This window comes from Monodelphis domestica, chromosome 1 (genome assembly GCF_027887165.1).
Source record: "Monodelphis domestica isolate mMonDom1 chromosome 1, mMonDom1.pri, whole genome shotgun sequence".
Classification (NCBI taxonomy): domain Eukaryota; kingdom Metazoa; phylum Chordata; class Mammalia; order Didelphimorphia; family Didelphidae; genus Monodelphis; species Monodelphis domestica.
This window is the reverse complement of record NC_077227.1, coordinates 53,754,929-53,768,285: the sequence shown is the minus strand read 5'-3', so window position 1 is coordinate 53,768,285 and position 13,357 is coordinate 53,754,929. Positions and strand designations below refer to the sequence as shown.

General features: G+C 37.8%; 1 protein-coding gene across 8 annotated transcripts in view; it reads left to right on the top strand.

The window, feature by feature from the left end:
* Positions 1-13,357, top strand: part of MICU1 (mitochondrial calcium uptake 1) — a 238,341-nt gene that overhangs the window by 34,337 nt on the left and 190,647 nt on the right. For all 8 annotated transcript variants that reach the window (XM_007478360.3, XM_007478357.3, XM_056799458.1 and 5 more), the window contains 2 exons: positions 368-529; positions 4,739-4,907. In XM_007478360.3, the coding sequence (XP_007478422.2) occupies positions 369-529; positions 4,739-4,907 (330 nt within the window). In that variant the 5' untranslated portion in view covers position 368. The remainder of the gene's footprint in view (positions 1-367; positions 530-4,738; positions 4,908-13,357) is intronic.

The window sequence follows — 13,357 nt, the reverse complement described above, 5'->3', positions numbered from 1 at the left end:
TTTTAAGCTTGTTATGACATATATGGTATAAAATGTTGATCTAATTTCTGCTGAGCAGCTTTATAGTTTTCCCAGAACTTCTTGTCCATAACCCAGTTTTTCTTAAAGTCATTTATGTTCTTCAATTTTTTAAATACTGTGATTTTTTAGTTTACTTGTTTTTTATTCATCCTAATCTAGCCTATTCAACTAATCTACTTTTTAATTTTTTAACCAACATCATAATTAATTTGATGATTCCAACTTTAAAACATCATTTGAGGGTTGGAAGTAGTGGTGAGGACTTAATGAAAATTAACAAAAAGTTAGCATTTTGTTTACTTGTTTTTAACCAGCAGAGAATAACATTTCTACTTTATATCCACAGAATGTTTTGTCTTCGTTTCTTCCCTGCTGTGGCAAGATTGGCTGTTGTTTCCCGAAGATACCATGGATCATCACAGTTTACTCAAAATAGGCGCCGATTGATGATGGCAGCTTTCCTGGGAACATCTGCAGTTGCAGCAAGCACAGGCCTATTATGGAAGAGGTAGGTTTACTTAAATAGTCTGTACTTTTTTTCTGACTCTACTAATATACTGAAAAGAACCATTTTTCTGACCACATTTTTTATCATGCTTTGTTGACCATCACTTAGTATTGTGGATTCTTATAAATGAAATAAAATATTTCATAGATTCTAGCTATCTTCTGATATTGAGTATATTCCTGATTCATAGACTGCCTGTTTCTCATACTGAATATATCCTTAAATGGTTTGGCCCTTCTCCCCCCTCCCATAAAACATGTAAGCAATAATTTTAGAAAACCAGTAACTCCTAAAATGAGCCCTTTGGTGATTTCTTGGTTAACCATTTCAACTCTATACTTACTGCTTCTCTTGAGTTTCTAACCCCCTTATCATTTTGCTGATTTCTCCTTGCCAAGCCTCTCAACCTTGGCTCACATCCACCATTTACTGCCTTCTACACAGGGTGCTGCTGAATAAAAGTGGAAAAAATCATACAGCCATTCTGACTGCATCCACTATGAATTTATGCTACATAATCTTATTTGGCAACTCATTGTTGCTAGGCATTCTTACTATACCCCCCCATTATCAGTTCACTATTCTACTCTTTACAACAGTTCTTCCAAACCTTTTAATTCCTGCCTAAACCTTCCAGACTTCTCTTCTCCCCACCTTTCAACTGAGAACCTGCTTAATATCATATGGAAAAAATGGAGGCCACCCTCTCTAACCTTCCTTCTCACCCCTCTTCCTAATTTCCCATCACTTGGGTGTCTTCTGCCATCCTCTCCTCCTTTACCTGTTTCACACCATGAGGTGGATTTATTCCCTACCAAGGCTAACCTCTCTATCTGGGAAAGAGATCCTATTCCAACCCTTCTCCTCCAACAGATTGCTTCCCGTTATCCCTACTCTCACTTATTTTCAGTCTCTCCCTCTCTACTGGCTCCTTCTCTACTGCCTACAAACATGCCTATGTCTCCTCCATCTTAACTTTTCTATTCCTGTAAATATCAACACCATCCAGTCCCTCAGCTTTGAAATCTAGGTAACATTCTCCAATCCTCACTATCTCTTACCCCTTCCTGCCCCCTCCATCCTAATTGTTGCCAGGGACTATCAATTTCATCTCTCCAGCATCTTTACAATAAACTCCCTTCTCTCCTCTTACATAGCCACCACTTTGGCTCAAGCCTTCTTACCTCTCACCTGGATTATTGCAGTAGCCTAATAAGTGGTAGGAAACCTGTCTCAGATTTCTCTCTGTTCTGATCCCTCTTCCATTCAACGATCAGAGTAATTTTCCTAATGCTTAGGTCCCTCCATGTCACTTCCCTACTCAAAAAACTCCATTGACTCCCTTTCACCTCCAGTATCAAATGCAAAAATCCCAACTTGGTGTTCAAACCCCTTCATAGCTTAACTCCCTCCTCCATATCTTTCTGTTTTTAAACCCTTACCTTCCATCTTGGAGTCAATACTGTGTATTGGCTCTAAGGCAGAAGAGAGGTAAGGGTTAGGCAATGGGAGTTTAAGTGATTTGCCTAGGATCACACAATTGGGAAGTATCTGAGGCCAGATTTGAATTTAGGACATCCCATCCCTAGGCCTGGCTCTCAATACACTAAGCTACCCTCATATAACTATAGATAGGTTTGATTTCTTCATTTGAAAACTGACTTCATATTCTTTGATCATTTATCATTTGGGAGTGACTTATAAATTTATAATTTGACTCAAGTTCGCTATTTTAGAAATGCAGCCTTCATTAGAAAAACTTGCTATTAAAATTTTTTTCAAAGTTATTGCTCGGGGCAGATAGGTGGCTTGGTGGATTGAGAACCAGGTCAAGAAAGAGGAGGTCTTAGGCTCCAATCTGACCTCAAATACTTCCTAGCAATGGGACCTTAAGCAAGTCCCTTAACCCCCATTGCCTAGCCCTTATTGGTCTTCTGACTTGGAATCAATATACAGTATTGATTCTAAGACAGGAAAGTAAGGCTTAAAAAAAGCTATTATTAGCTTTTCCCTCCCTCTATCCTATTTTGCCCTATTAATCCATCTCTCTCTCTCTCTCTCTCTCTCTCTCTCTCTCTCTCTCTCTCTCTCTCTCTCTCTCTCTCTCTCTCTCTCTCCTTCTTCTTCTTCTTCTTCTTCTTCTTCTTCTTCTTCTTCTTCTTCTTCTTCTTCTTCTTCTTCTTCTTCTTCTTCTTCTTCTTCTTCTTCTTCTTCTTCTTCTTCTTCTTCTTCTTCTTCTTCTTCTCCTTCTTCTCCTCCTCCTCCTCCTCCTCCTCCTCCTCCTCCTCCTCCTCCTCCTCCTCCTCCTCCTCCTCCTCCTCTCCTCCTCCTCCCCTCTTCCTCCTCCTCCTCCCCCTCCCCTCCTCCTCCTCCTCCTCCTCCTCCCCCTCTCTCTCTCCCTCTCCCTCTCCCCCTCTCCCTCTCCCCCTCCTTTCACCCTCCTTTCACCCTGCCCCTCCTCAGAAATATTTTGTTTCTGACTACTTTCTCCCTTAATCTGCCCTCTCTTCTCTCAGACATCTCCTCTTCCCCCCTACTTTCCTATAGGGCAAGATAGATTTTTATATCCATTTTAGATTTTTATACACAATGAACCTCTTTCATGTGAAATAATTTACTCTATTCTACCTGTCCCTTCCTCCTTCCAGTGTATCCCTCTTTCTTATCCCTCAATTTTATTTTTTAGAAATCTTCTTATATCATTTTAGATATCATAGTGATCTTATGCCTATGCCCTCTGTCTATGTATAAATTCTTTTTCACTGCCCTAATATGATAAAGTTCTTAGGAATTTCAAATATCTTCCATGTAGGAATGTAAGTAGTTTGTTTCATTGAATTCTTATGATTTCTCTTTCCTATTTGTTTTTTATGATTCTTTTGAGTTTTATATGTGTAAATTATATTTTTTATTCAGCTCTGGTTTTTTTCATTGGGAATGCTTAAAAGTCCTCTATTTCATTAAATATACATTTTTCCCTTGAAGGATTATACTCACTTTTACTTGGTAAGTGATTCTTAGTTGTAACCTATTCCTTTGCTCTCTAAAATATCATATTCCAAATCCTCTGCTCCTTTAATATAGAAGCTCCTGAATTCTATTTTATTCTGACTATGGCTCCATGGCTTGCTTTTTTTTTTCTTCTTATCCTGGAATTTGAAATATTCCTGGGATCTTTTTCAGCCATGATTGGTGGATTATTTCCATTTCTTTTTTACCATCTAATTGTAGGTTGTATCTTGATGTTTAAAATTTCTTGAAATATGATGTCCAAGCTCTGTTTTTGATCCTGGTTTTCAGTTAGTTGAAAAATTCTTAAATTACCTCTTCTGGATTTAGTTTCCAGGTCATTTGTTTTCCCAGTGAGACATTTTGCATTTGCTTCTCTATTTTTCCCAATTTTTAAAAATTGTGTTTTGATATCTCATGGAGTCATAACCTTCCATTTGATGAATTCCAATTTTTAGGAAAACATTTTCTTTTTTGAACTTTTATACCTCCTTTTCCATTTGCCCAATTCTTCTTCAATAAAGAATTTTTTTCTTCAGTGAAATTTTGTACATATTTTTCCATTTGGCTAATTATGCTTTTTAAGTTTTTCTCTTCAGTGGATTTTTATGCCTTTTTTACCATTTGGTCTATGTTTTTTTTAAGTTGATGTTTTCTTAAAGATTTTTTTGTGCCTCTTTCAGTAAGCAATTTTTTTCATGATTATCTTTCATCAGTGTTATTTCTTTCCCCAATCTTCCCTCTGCTTCTCTTATTTGATTTTTAAAAATTCTTTTTTTAAGCTTGAGAACAATTTCTATTTTTCTTGGAGGCTTTTGATGTAGCTCTTTTTACTTTGCTATTTTCTTCTGATTTTGTGGTCACTTCTCTCAGGAATTTGTGTAGGATGAACTATACACACTGAGTCAGAAAAGACTTAATGGAAAAAGACAAATGGATTTTTGACAGACTTTGACTTGATGAAAGAATTGTTGCACACTCATGGCATTTTTGCTCTTAATGATGAAAAGAACCTATAAAATTAAGGATCTCCATTGTATTCAGAGTGCTTGTTATGTTTATATCTAGATACTATATATACATTTTAAAACATATGATCTACTTCTGTTGATCTGATTATTCCTATGGTTGGATCTGGTTTGGTTTGAATGACATTTTTTACTGCTTAGCTTAATCCATATTGTGTTTTTGCCATCACAGAGCCCAAGCAGAATCTCCACCATCAGTAAATGAAAATCTAAAGAATAAAGCCGAGGACAGTAGAAGGAGTAAAGATGAAGAAACCTTTGAAAATAAGGATATAGATTCTACTCTTGAACCTCCACCAGAAGAGAAAAAGAAGAAACATTCCGGATTCAGGGACCGAAAGGTATTAAAAAAAAAAACTCCACTATTAAATTAGGATTCTTTGTGGAGGTATCACTGCATACTTTTTACTGAACTGTGTACTGTAGTAGAATTCTGTGCCCGAAATGTACATTTTAATTATAATATGTATTTCATGTACTCCATTCTCCCACTTGCAAAACAATTTCTTTTCCTTTCTACCTTTAACGCTCTAAGTTAAAAGTATTGAAGCATTGCCACACTCTTGGTTTGTAGGTCAGAACAAGTGGCAAGGGTGTCACATATTTTCCTCTTTGTAGTCTTGTACTTTATTTGATGTGTGAAGTTTAATCTATTGCTTTGTGGTGTTAAATAACAATAAATGCCATGGTGCTTATTACCTTGTACTTTCCCTCTGCTTATGTTTTGCAATGTCAAGTTTTCATTCTGAATAGATTCCCTTTGTGGTCATTGTTCAGTCTTGTCTGACTTGCTGTGACTCTCATGGATCATAGTATGCCAAGACTTTCTATGCTCCATTATCTCTTAAAGTCTGTCTAAGCTCATGTTTGTTGCTTCTATGACACTCTCTATCCATCTTGTCTTCTGCTGCCTTCTCTTTTTGCCTTAGGTCTTTCCCAACAAAAGGGTTTTTTCCAATGACTCCTGTCTTCTCATTTTAGAAACAGAATATTTAGGATTCATATTTAATATTTCACCTTCCAGTGAATAGTCTAAATTAATTTCGTTGGGTATTGGCTTATTTAATCTCCTTGCTGTCCAAAGGAGTCATGAAAGTCTTCCTCAGCACCACAATTTGAAAGCATTGATTCTGTGGTGCTCAGCTTTCCATGTAATTCAACTCTTACAGCCATACATTGGTACTAGAAAAACCATAGCTTTGACTATACAGACCATTGTCAACAAAGTGATGCCCTGCCACTGGCTACTAATCATTCTTAATGTTTGTGTTCCTTATTGTTGTGTGAAGTTCTTCTGTCATGTTCACCACCAGTTATTATCATAACTGGCACTTTTATTATAAAAAAATTCTACTTTCTATATCTTGTTAATGGCCAGCATATTGGAGCTTGTTGAATTTAGTGGCCAGGAGCTGGCAGTATAAAACAAAAAGTAATGATTTTCTTTCCTAGTTCATTCCTCATAATCTATTTTCTACCCTAGGTCCAGGTTTAAAAACCTCTCTTCCCTCTCTTCATTTGTCTGATTACTTTTAGTGCTTCAAGGTCAAATGTTTGGTTCCCTCACCACCCCGCCAGCAATTCTCCTTGGGAAATATATTAATTCTCTGCCAAATTTGTTTGTATGATGCATCCCTCCCCCAGTAATTGGCGATTCAATTTAGTTCAATAAGCATTTTTTAAGTGCCTTCTGTGTGCAAAACAAAATAGTTGGAGCTGAGGCTACAGCAACAGAAATGGGGATCTGGAAATGTAGCCACAGGATCACAGATTTAGAGGGGTGAAGAACCCTGAGAGGTCATGCCTTCGGTGGTCTCATTTTACAGATGGAATGCCTGATATCCAGAAAAATCACTTGACTTGACCAGAGTTATACAAGCAGGAAGTGCCAGAGCCAAGATTTTAACCCACATATTCCTGCTCTAACTATGGCATTTTTTCCCTTTCCTGGAAGGACCTCTGCCTTCAGTGCACTTAACATTCTACTAAGGAGGTACAGTATGGGCACCAGTGAGGAAATGTTATTTCACCATAGAGTTGGGGGAACCCTAACTATTGGAAGGATAAGGAAATGCCTTGAATTTGACCGTTGGAAAAAGTGAGGGACAGGTACAGCTGTGGAGGTGAGGAATATAAAGACATTTCTGACATAGGAGATATCTTATACAAAGTCATTGAGAAGGGAGATATGAAGTATTTTGTATATAAAAGAGCAAGGAGACCAGTGTTCTTGAAACATAAAACACATGAAGGGAAAAAATATGAAATAAATCTGAAAAACCAAATCATGAAGGATTTTTAAAGACAGACATGAATGAATTTATGTCTTAACCTCAGGATAGTAGGAAGCCACTGGAGAATTTTGAGCAGGGAGTGACGGGGGATAAATTTGGTAGCTGTATGGTGAATGGATTCTCAAAGGGAAAATTGGAAGCAATGTGCTGTTAGTATACTGTTAACTAATTAGGGAGAAAATAACAACTAGATACCTTTCGGGCTACTTCTAGTAAATTTATAAGCAGTGGTGTCTCCTGTGTAATTAGAATTTGTTTCCCCAGAACTCTCTTTCCCAGCTTCCCATCTTTGTTCTCACATTACGTCCTTATGCTTTGAGGATAAAGTTGTGAGTGTAGCTCTGCCTGTGCCTTTTTCACAGGAACATGGTTTGAGGAGGTTGGATGAGTGCCAGGCAGGAGAATTTTACTCACGTGTTATTTTCTTAGGCTTTCATAGGAGAATTTTGCTCACATGTTATTTTCTTAGGCTTTCATACTTTTTGTTCTTTTATTTCTTCTATTTCAAGTGATCATTAATAAACCTTATAAAATATAATACTTGGAGTTATTAGATATTAATTTTAATCTTACAGTTCCAAAATACAGGAAATGTCCTGGGAAAGTTCATTTGTATCCATCAGCAATTTTGCTTGCTCTCCAGGGAAGTTATATTTTCATTAAGTGATAAATTTAATGATGTTTCTTAATTTCCAAAACATCATGGGGAAAAACTTTTGGATAAGCAGTAGCTTTATAGTAAGAAAATCTTTACTTCAAAAGAAATAAAAATAAAGGATGCAGAGGAAGTAGGAGAAAGAAATGTCTTTATTAATAAATGAAAAGGGACTTCCGGTTAAGATGGCGGCTTAGAGAAAGCTAAAGTTCAGATCTCCGGAAAACCCTTCCTGACCGATCTCAAACTATAAGCTCCTAAGGCGCCGAAATTCAAACCGATCAACAGCACAGACCCTGGGAACCCTCCTCCTGGACCTGGACCCGGATCAAAAGGTACGGCTCCCCTCAAAAGCCAGAACCCGAGATCACTCGGACCTCAGGGGTAGGAGCGCAGAGTCCAAGGCTCCCGGAAGCCGCAGCCCAGCCGGGCTCAGAGAGCAGGGTCCTCGGAACAACAACCCTCAGGGCCTTCTACCCGAGTCCCAGTGAAAGTTACTGCCTGGGGCTCCCGCTGCAGAGAGCTGGTTGAAACAACAGCAACCCTCAGGGCGGGCAAGACAGCCTCACGGGCCGGATCCTGCTATCCAAGTCTCAGTGAAAGTCCTTGCCCTCGGAGCTTGGTGAAACTGCAGCCCATCCCCCCGCAGGCCGACGAAACAGCCTCACGGCCAGCGATTCTGAAGGCAACTTCCGGAAAGCGAGCCGGGGGAGAGTGTGGCCTCGTGGTCCGACCCTTCCATTCTAGTTCCAGTGAGGCATATTCAGTTTAACCCAGGGAAAGCTCATAGAACCAACATCTGCCCAGGACTAAAGCCTCTGAACACCAGACAGAGATAAGAAAAGCTAATCCTCCACATTCAGAGATGGCAAACTCCACAGAAGCACAGAAGCCCCAAAATACCAAGAAAAATAAGAAGAAAGGGGCGACTTTGGACACATTCTATGGAGCCAAAATACAAAATACAGAGCAGATAGAAGAAGATATACAAGAAAATGCTCCAAAATCTTCCAAAGGAAATGGAAACTCTCCACAAACCCATGAAGAATTTGAATCAGAAATGACCAAAAAGATGGAAGCCCTCTGGGAGGAAAAGTGGGAAATAATGCAAAAGAAATTCACGCACCTACAAAACCAGTTTGACCAAACTGTAAAAGAAAACCAGGCTTTAAAGCAAGAACTAATAAAGCAAAGCCAAAACACCAAGAAATTAGAAGAGAACATAAAATATCTCACCGACAAGGTGATAGATCTGGAAAATAGAGGGAGAAGAGAGAATTTAAGAATAATTGGACTCCCAGAAAAGCCAGAAATAAACACCAAACTGGACATGGTGATACAAGATATAATCAAAGAAAATTGCCCAGAGATTCTAGAATAAGGGGGCAATACAGCCACTGACAGAGCTCACAGAACACCTTCTACACTAAACCCCCAAAAGACAACTCCCAGGAATGTAATTGCCAAATTCCAAAGCTATCAAACAAAAGAAAAAATCCTACAGGAAGCCAGAAAAAGACAATTTAGATATAAAGGAATGCCAATCAGGGTCACACAAGACCTTGCAAGTTCTACTCTGAATGATCGTAAGGCATGGAACATGATCTTCAGAAAGGCAAGAGAGCTGGGTCTCCAACCAAGAATCAGCTACCCAGCAAAACTGACTATATACTTCCAAGGGAAAGTATGGGCATTCAACAAAATAGAAGACTTCCAACTTTTTGCAAAGAAAAGACCAGAGCTCTGTGGAAAGTTTGATACCGAAAATCAAAGAGCAAGGAATACCTGAAAAGGTAAATATTAAGGAAAGGGGAAAAATGTTATCTTCTTCTTTTACTCAAACTCTCTTCTATAAGGACTACATTTATATCAATCTATGTATACTAACATGTGGGGAAAATGTAATGTATAAATAGGGGGTAAAGAAAGACCAAATAGAATAATGGTTCTCACACAAAGATTCACATGGGAAGGGGAGGGGAAGAAAACTCCTATAAGAAGGAGAGGAAGAGAGGGGGGGGGGGGTTTACTTAAACCTCAATCTCAGGGAAATCAACTCTGAGAGGGAAAAACATCCAGATCCATTGGGATCTTGAATTCTATCTTACCCAACAAGGGTAAGGAGAAGGGAAAACCAAGGGGGGTAGGGGGAGAGGGAGAACAAAAAGGGAGGGAAAGAGAGGGGGGAGGGGGAGGGAAGAAAAAGGGAGGGACTAAAAAGGGAAACATCAAGGGAGGGGACAAGGGGGACTGATTCAAAGTAAATCACTGGACTAAAAGGTAGAGCCGAAGAAGAAAAGGTTAGAATTAGGGAAGGCAATCAAAATGCCAGGGAGTCCACAAATGACAATCATAACTTTGAACGTGAATGGGATGAACTCACCCATAAAACGTAGACGAATAGCAGAATGGATTAAAATCCAAAACCCTACCATATGTTGTCTTCAAGAAACACACATGAGGCGGGTTGACACCCACAAGGTCAGAATTAAAGGATGGAGTAAGACCTTCTGGGCCTCAACTGATAGAAAGAAGGCAGGAGTGGTAATCATGATATCTGATAAAGCCAATGCAAAAATAGACCTGATCAAAAGGGATAGGGAAGGTAATTATATTTTGTTAAAAGGGACTCTAGACAACGAGGAAATATCATTAATCAACATGTATGCACCAAATAATATAGCACCCAAATTTCTAATGGAGAAACTAGGAGAATTGAAGGAAGAAATAGACAATAAAACCATACTAGTGGGAGACTTAAACCAACCATTATCAAATTTAGATAAATCAAATCAAAAAATAAATAAGAAAGAGGTAAAAGAAGTGAATGAAATCTTAGAAAAATTAGAATTAATAGACATATGGAGAAAAATAAATAGGGATAAAAAGGAATACACCTTCTTCTCAGCACCACATGGCACATTCACAAAAATTGACCATACATTAGGTCACAGAAACATAGCATACAAATGCAAAAAAGCAGAAATAATGAATGCAGCCTTCTCAGATCACAAGGCAATAAAAATAATGATTAGTAATGGTACATGGAAAACCAAATCAAAAACTAATTGGAAATTAAACAATATGATACTCCAAAACCGTTTAGTTAAAGAAGAAATCATAGAAACAATTAATAATTTCATCGAGGAAAATGACAATGGCGAAACATCCTTTCAAACCTTTTGGGATGCAGCCAAAGCGGTAATCAGAGGCAAATTCATATCCCTGAATGCTTATATTAACAAACAAGAGAGAGCAGAGATCAATCAATTGGAAATGCAATTGAAAAAACTCGAAAGCGATCAAATTAAAAACCCCCAGCAGAAAACCAAATTAGAAATCCTAAAAATTAAGGGAGAAATTAATAAAATCGAAAGTGATAGAACTATTGATTTAATAAATAAGACAAGAAGCTGGTACTTTGAAAAAACAAACAAAATAGACAAAGTACTAGTCAATCTAATTAAAAAAAGGAAGGAAGAAAAGCAAATTCACAGCATTAAAGATGAAAAGGGGGACAGCACCTCCAATGAGGAGGAAATTAAGGCAATCATTAGAAATTACTTTGCCCAATTATATGGCAATAAATACACCAATTTAGGAGAAATGGATGAATATATACAAAAATACAAACTGCCTAGACTAACAGAAGAGGAAATAGAATTCTTAAATAATCCCATATCAGAAATTGAAATCCATCAAGCCATCAAAGAACTTCCTAAGAAAAAATCCCCAGGGCCTGATGGATTCACCTGTGAATTCTATCAAACATTCAGAGAACAGTTAATCCCAATACTATACAAACTATTTGACATAATAAGCAAAGAGGGAGTTCTACCAAACTCCTTTTACGACACAAACATGGTACTGATTCCAAAACCAGGCAGGTCAAAAACAGAGAAAGAAAACTATAGGCCAATCTCCCTAATGAATATAGATGCAAAAATCTTAAATAGGATACTAGCAAAAAGACTCCAGCAAGTGATCAGAAGGATCATTCACCATGATCAAGTAGGATTCATACCAGGGATGCAGGGCTGGTTCAACATTAGGAAAACCATCCACATAATTGACCACATCAACAAGCAAACTAGCAAGAACCACATGATTATCTCAATAGATGCAGAAAAAGCCTTTGATAAAATACAACACCCATTCCTATTAAAAACACTAGGAAGCATAGGAATAGAAGGGTCATTCCTAAAAATAATAAACAGTATATATCTAAAACCAACAGCTAATATCATCTGCAATGGGGATAAACTAGATGCATTCCCAATAAGATCAGGAGTGAAACAAGGATGCCCATTATCACCTCTACTATTTGACATTGTACTAGAAACACTAGCAGTAGCAATTAGAGAAGATAAAGGAATTGAAGGCATCAAAATAGGCAAGGAGGAGACCAAGTTATCACTCTTTGCAGATGACATGATGGTCTACTTAAAGAATCCTAGAGATTCAACCAAAAAGCTAATTGAAATAATCAACAACTTTAGCAAAGTTGCAGGATACAAAATAAACCCACATAAATCATCAGCTTTTCTATATATCTCCAACACAGCTCAGCAGCAAGAACTAGAAAGAGAAATCCAATTCAAAATCACCTTAGACAAAATAAAATACCTAGGAATCTATCTCCCAAGACAAACACAGGAACTATATGAACACAACTACAAAACACTCGCCACACAACTAAAACTAGACTTGAACAAATGGAAAAACATTAACTGCTCATGGATAGGACGAGCCAATATAATAAAAATGACCATCCTACCCAAACTTATTTATCTATTTAGTGCCATACCCATTGAACTACCAAAATACTTCTTCACTGATTTAGAAAAAACCATAACAAAGTTCATTTGGAAGAACAAAAGATCAAGGATATCCAGGGAAATAATGAAAAAAAACACATATGATGGGGGCCTTGCAGTCCCTGACCTAAAACTATATTACAAAGCAGCAGTCATCAAAACAATTTGGTACTGGCTAAGAAACAGAAAGGAAGATCAGTGGAATAGACTGGGGGAAAGCGACCTCAGCAAGACAGTATACGACAAACCCAAAGATCCCAGCTTTTGGGACAAAAATCCACTATTCGATAAAAACTGCTGGGAAAATTGGAAGACAGTGTGGGAGAGACTAGGAATAGATCAACACCTCACACCCTACACCAAGATAAATTCAAAATGGGTGAGTGACTTAAACATAAAGAAGGAAACCATAAGTAAATTGGGTAAACACAGAATAGTATACATGTCAGACCTTTGGGAGGGGAAAGGCTTTAAAACCAAGCAAGATATAGAAAGAATCACAAAATGTAAAATAAATAATTTTGACTACATCAAACTAAAAAGCTTTTGTACAAACAAAACCAATATAACTAAAATCAGAAGGGAAACAACAAATTGGGAAAAAATCTTCATAGAAACCTCTGACAAAGGTTTAATTATTCATATTTATAATGAGCTAAATCAATTGTACAAAAAATCAAGCCATTCTCCAATTGATAAATGGGCAAGGGAAATGGATAGGCAGTTCTCAGATAAAGAAATCAAAACTATTAACAAGCACATGAAGAAGTGTTCTACATCTCTTATAATCAGAGAGATGCAAATCAAAACAACTCTGAGGTATCACCTCACACCTAGCAGATTGGCTAACATAACAGCAAAGGAAAGTAATGAATGCTGGAGGGGATGTGGCAAAGCAGGGACATTAATTCATTGCTGGTGGAGTTGTGAACTGATCCAACCATTCTGGAGGGCAATTTGGAACTATGCCCAAAGGGCGACAAAAGAATATCTACCCTTTGACCCAGCCATAGCACTGCTGGGTC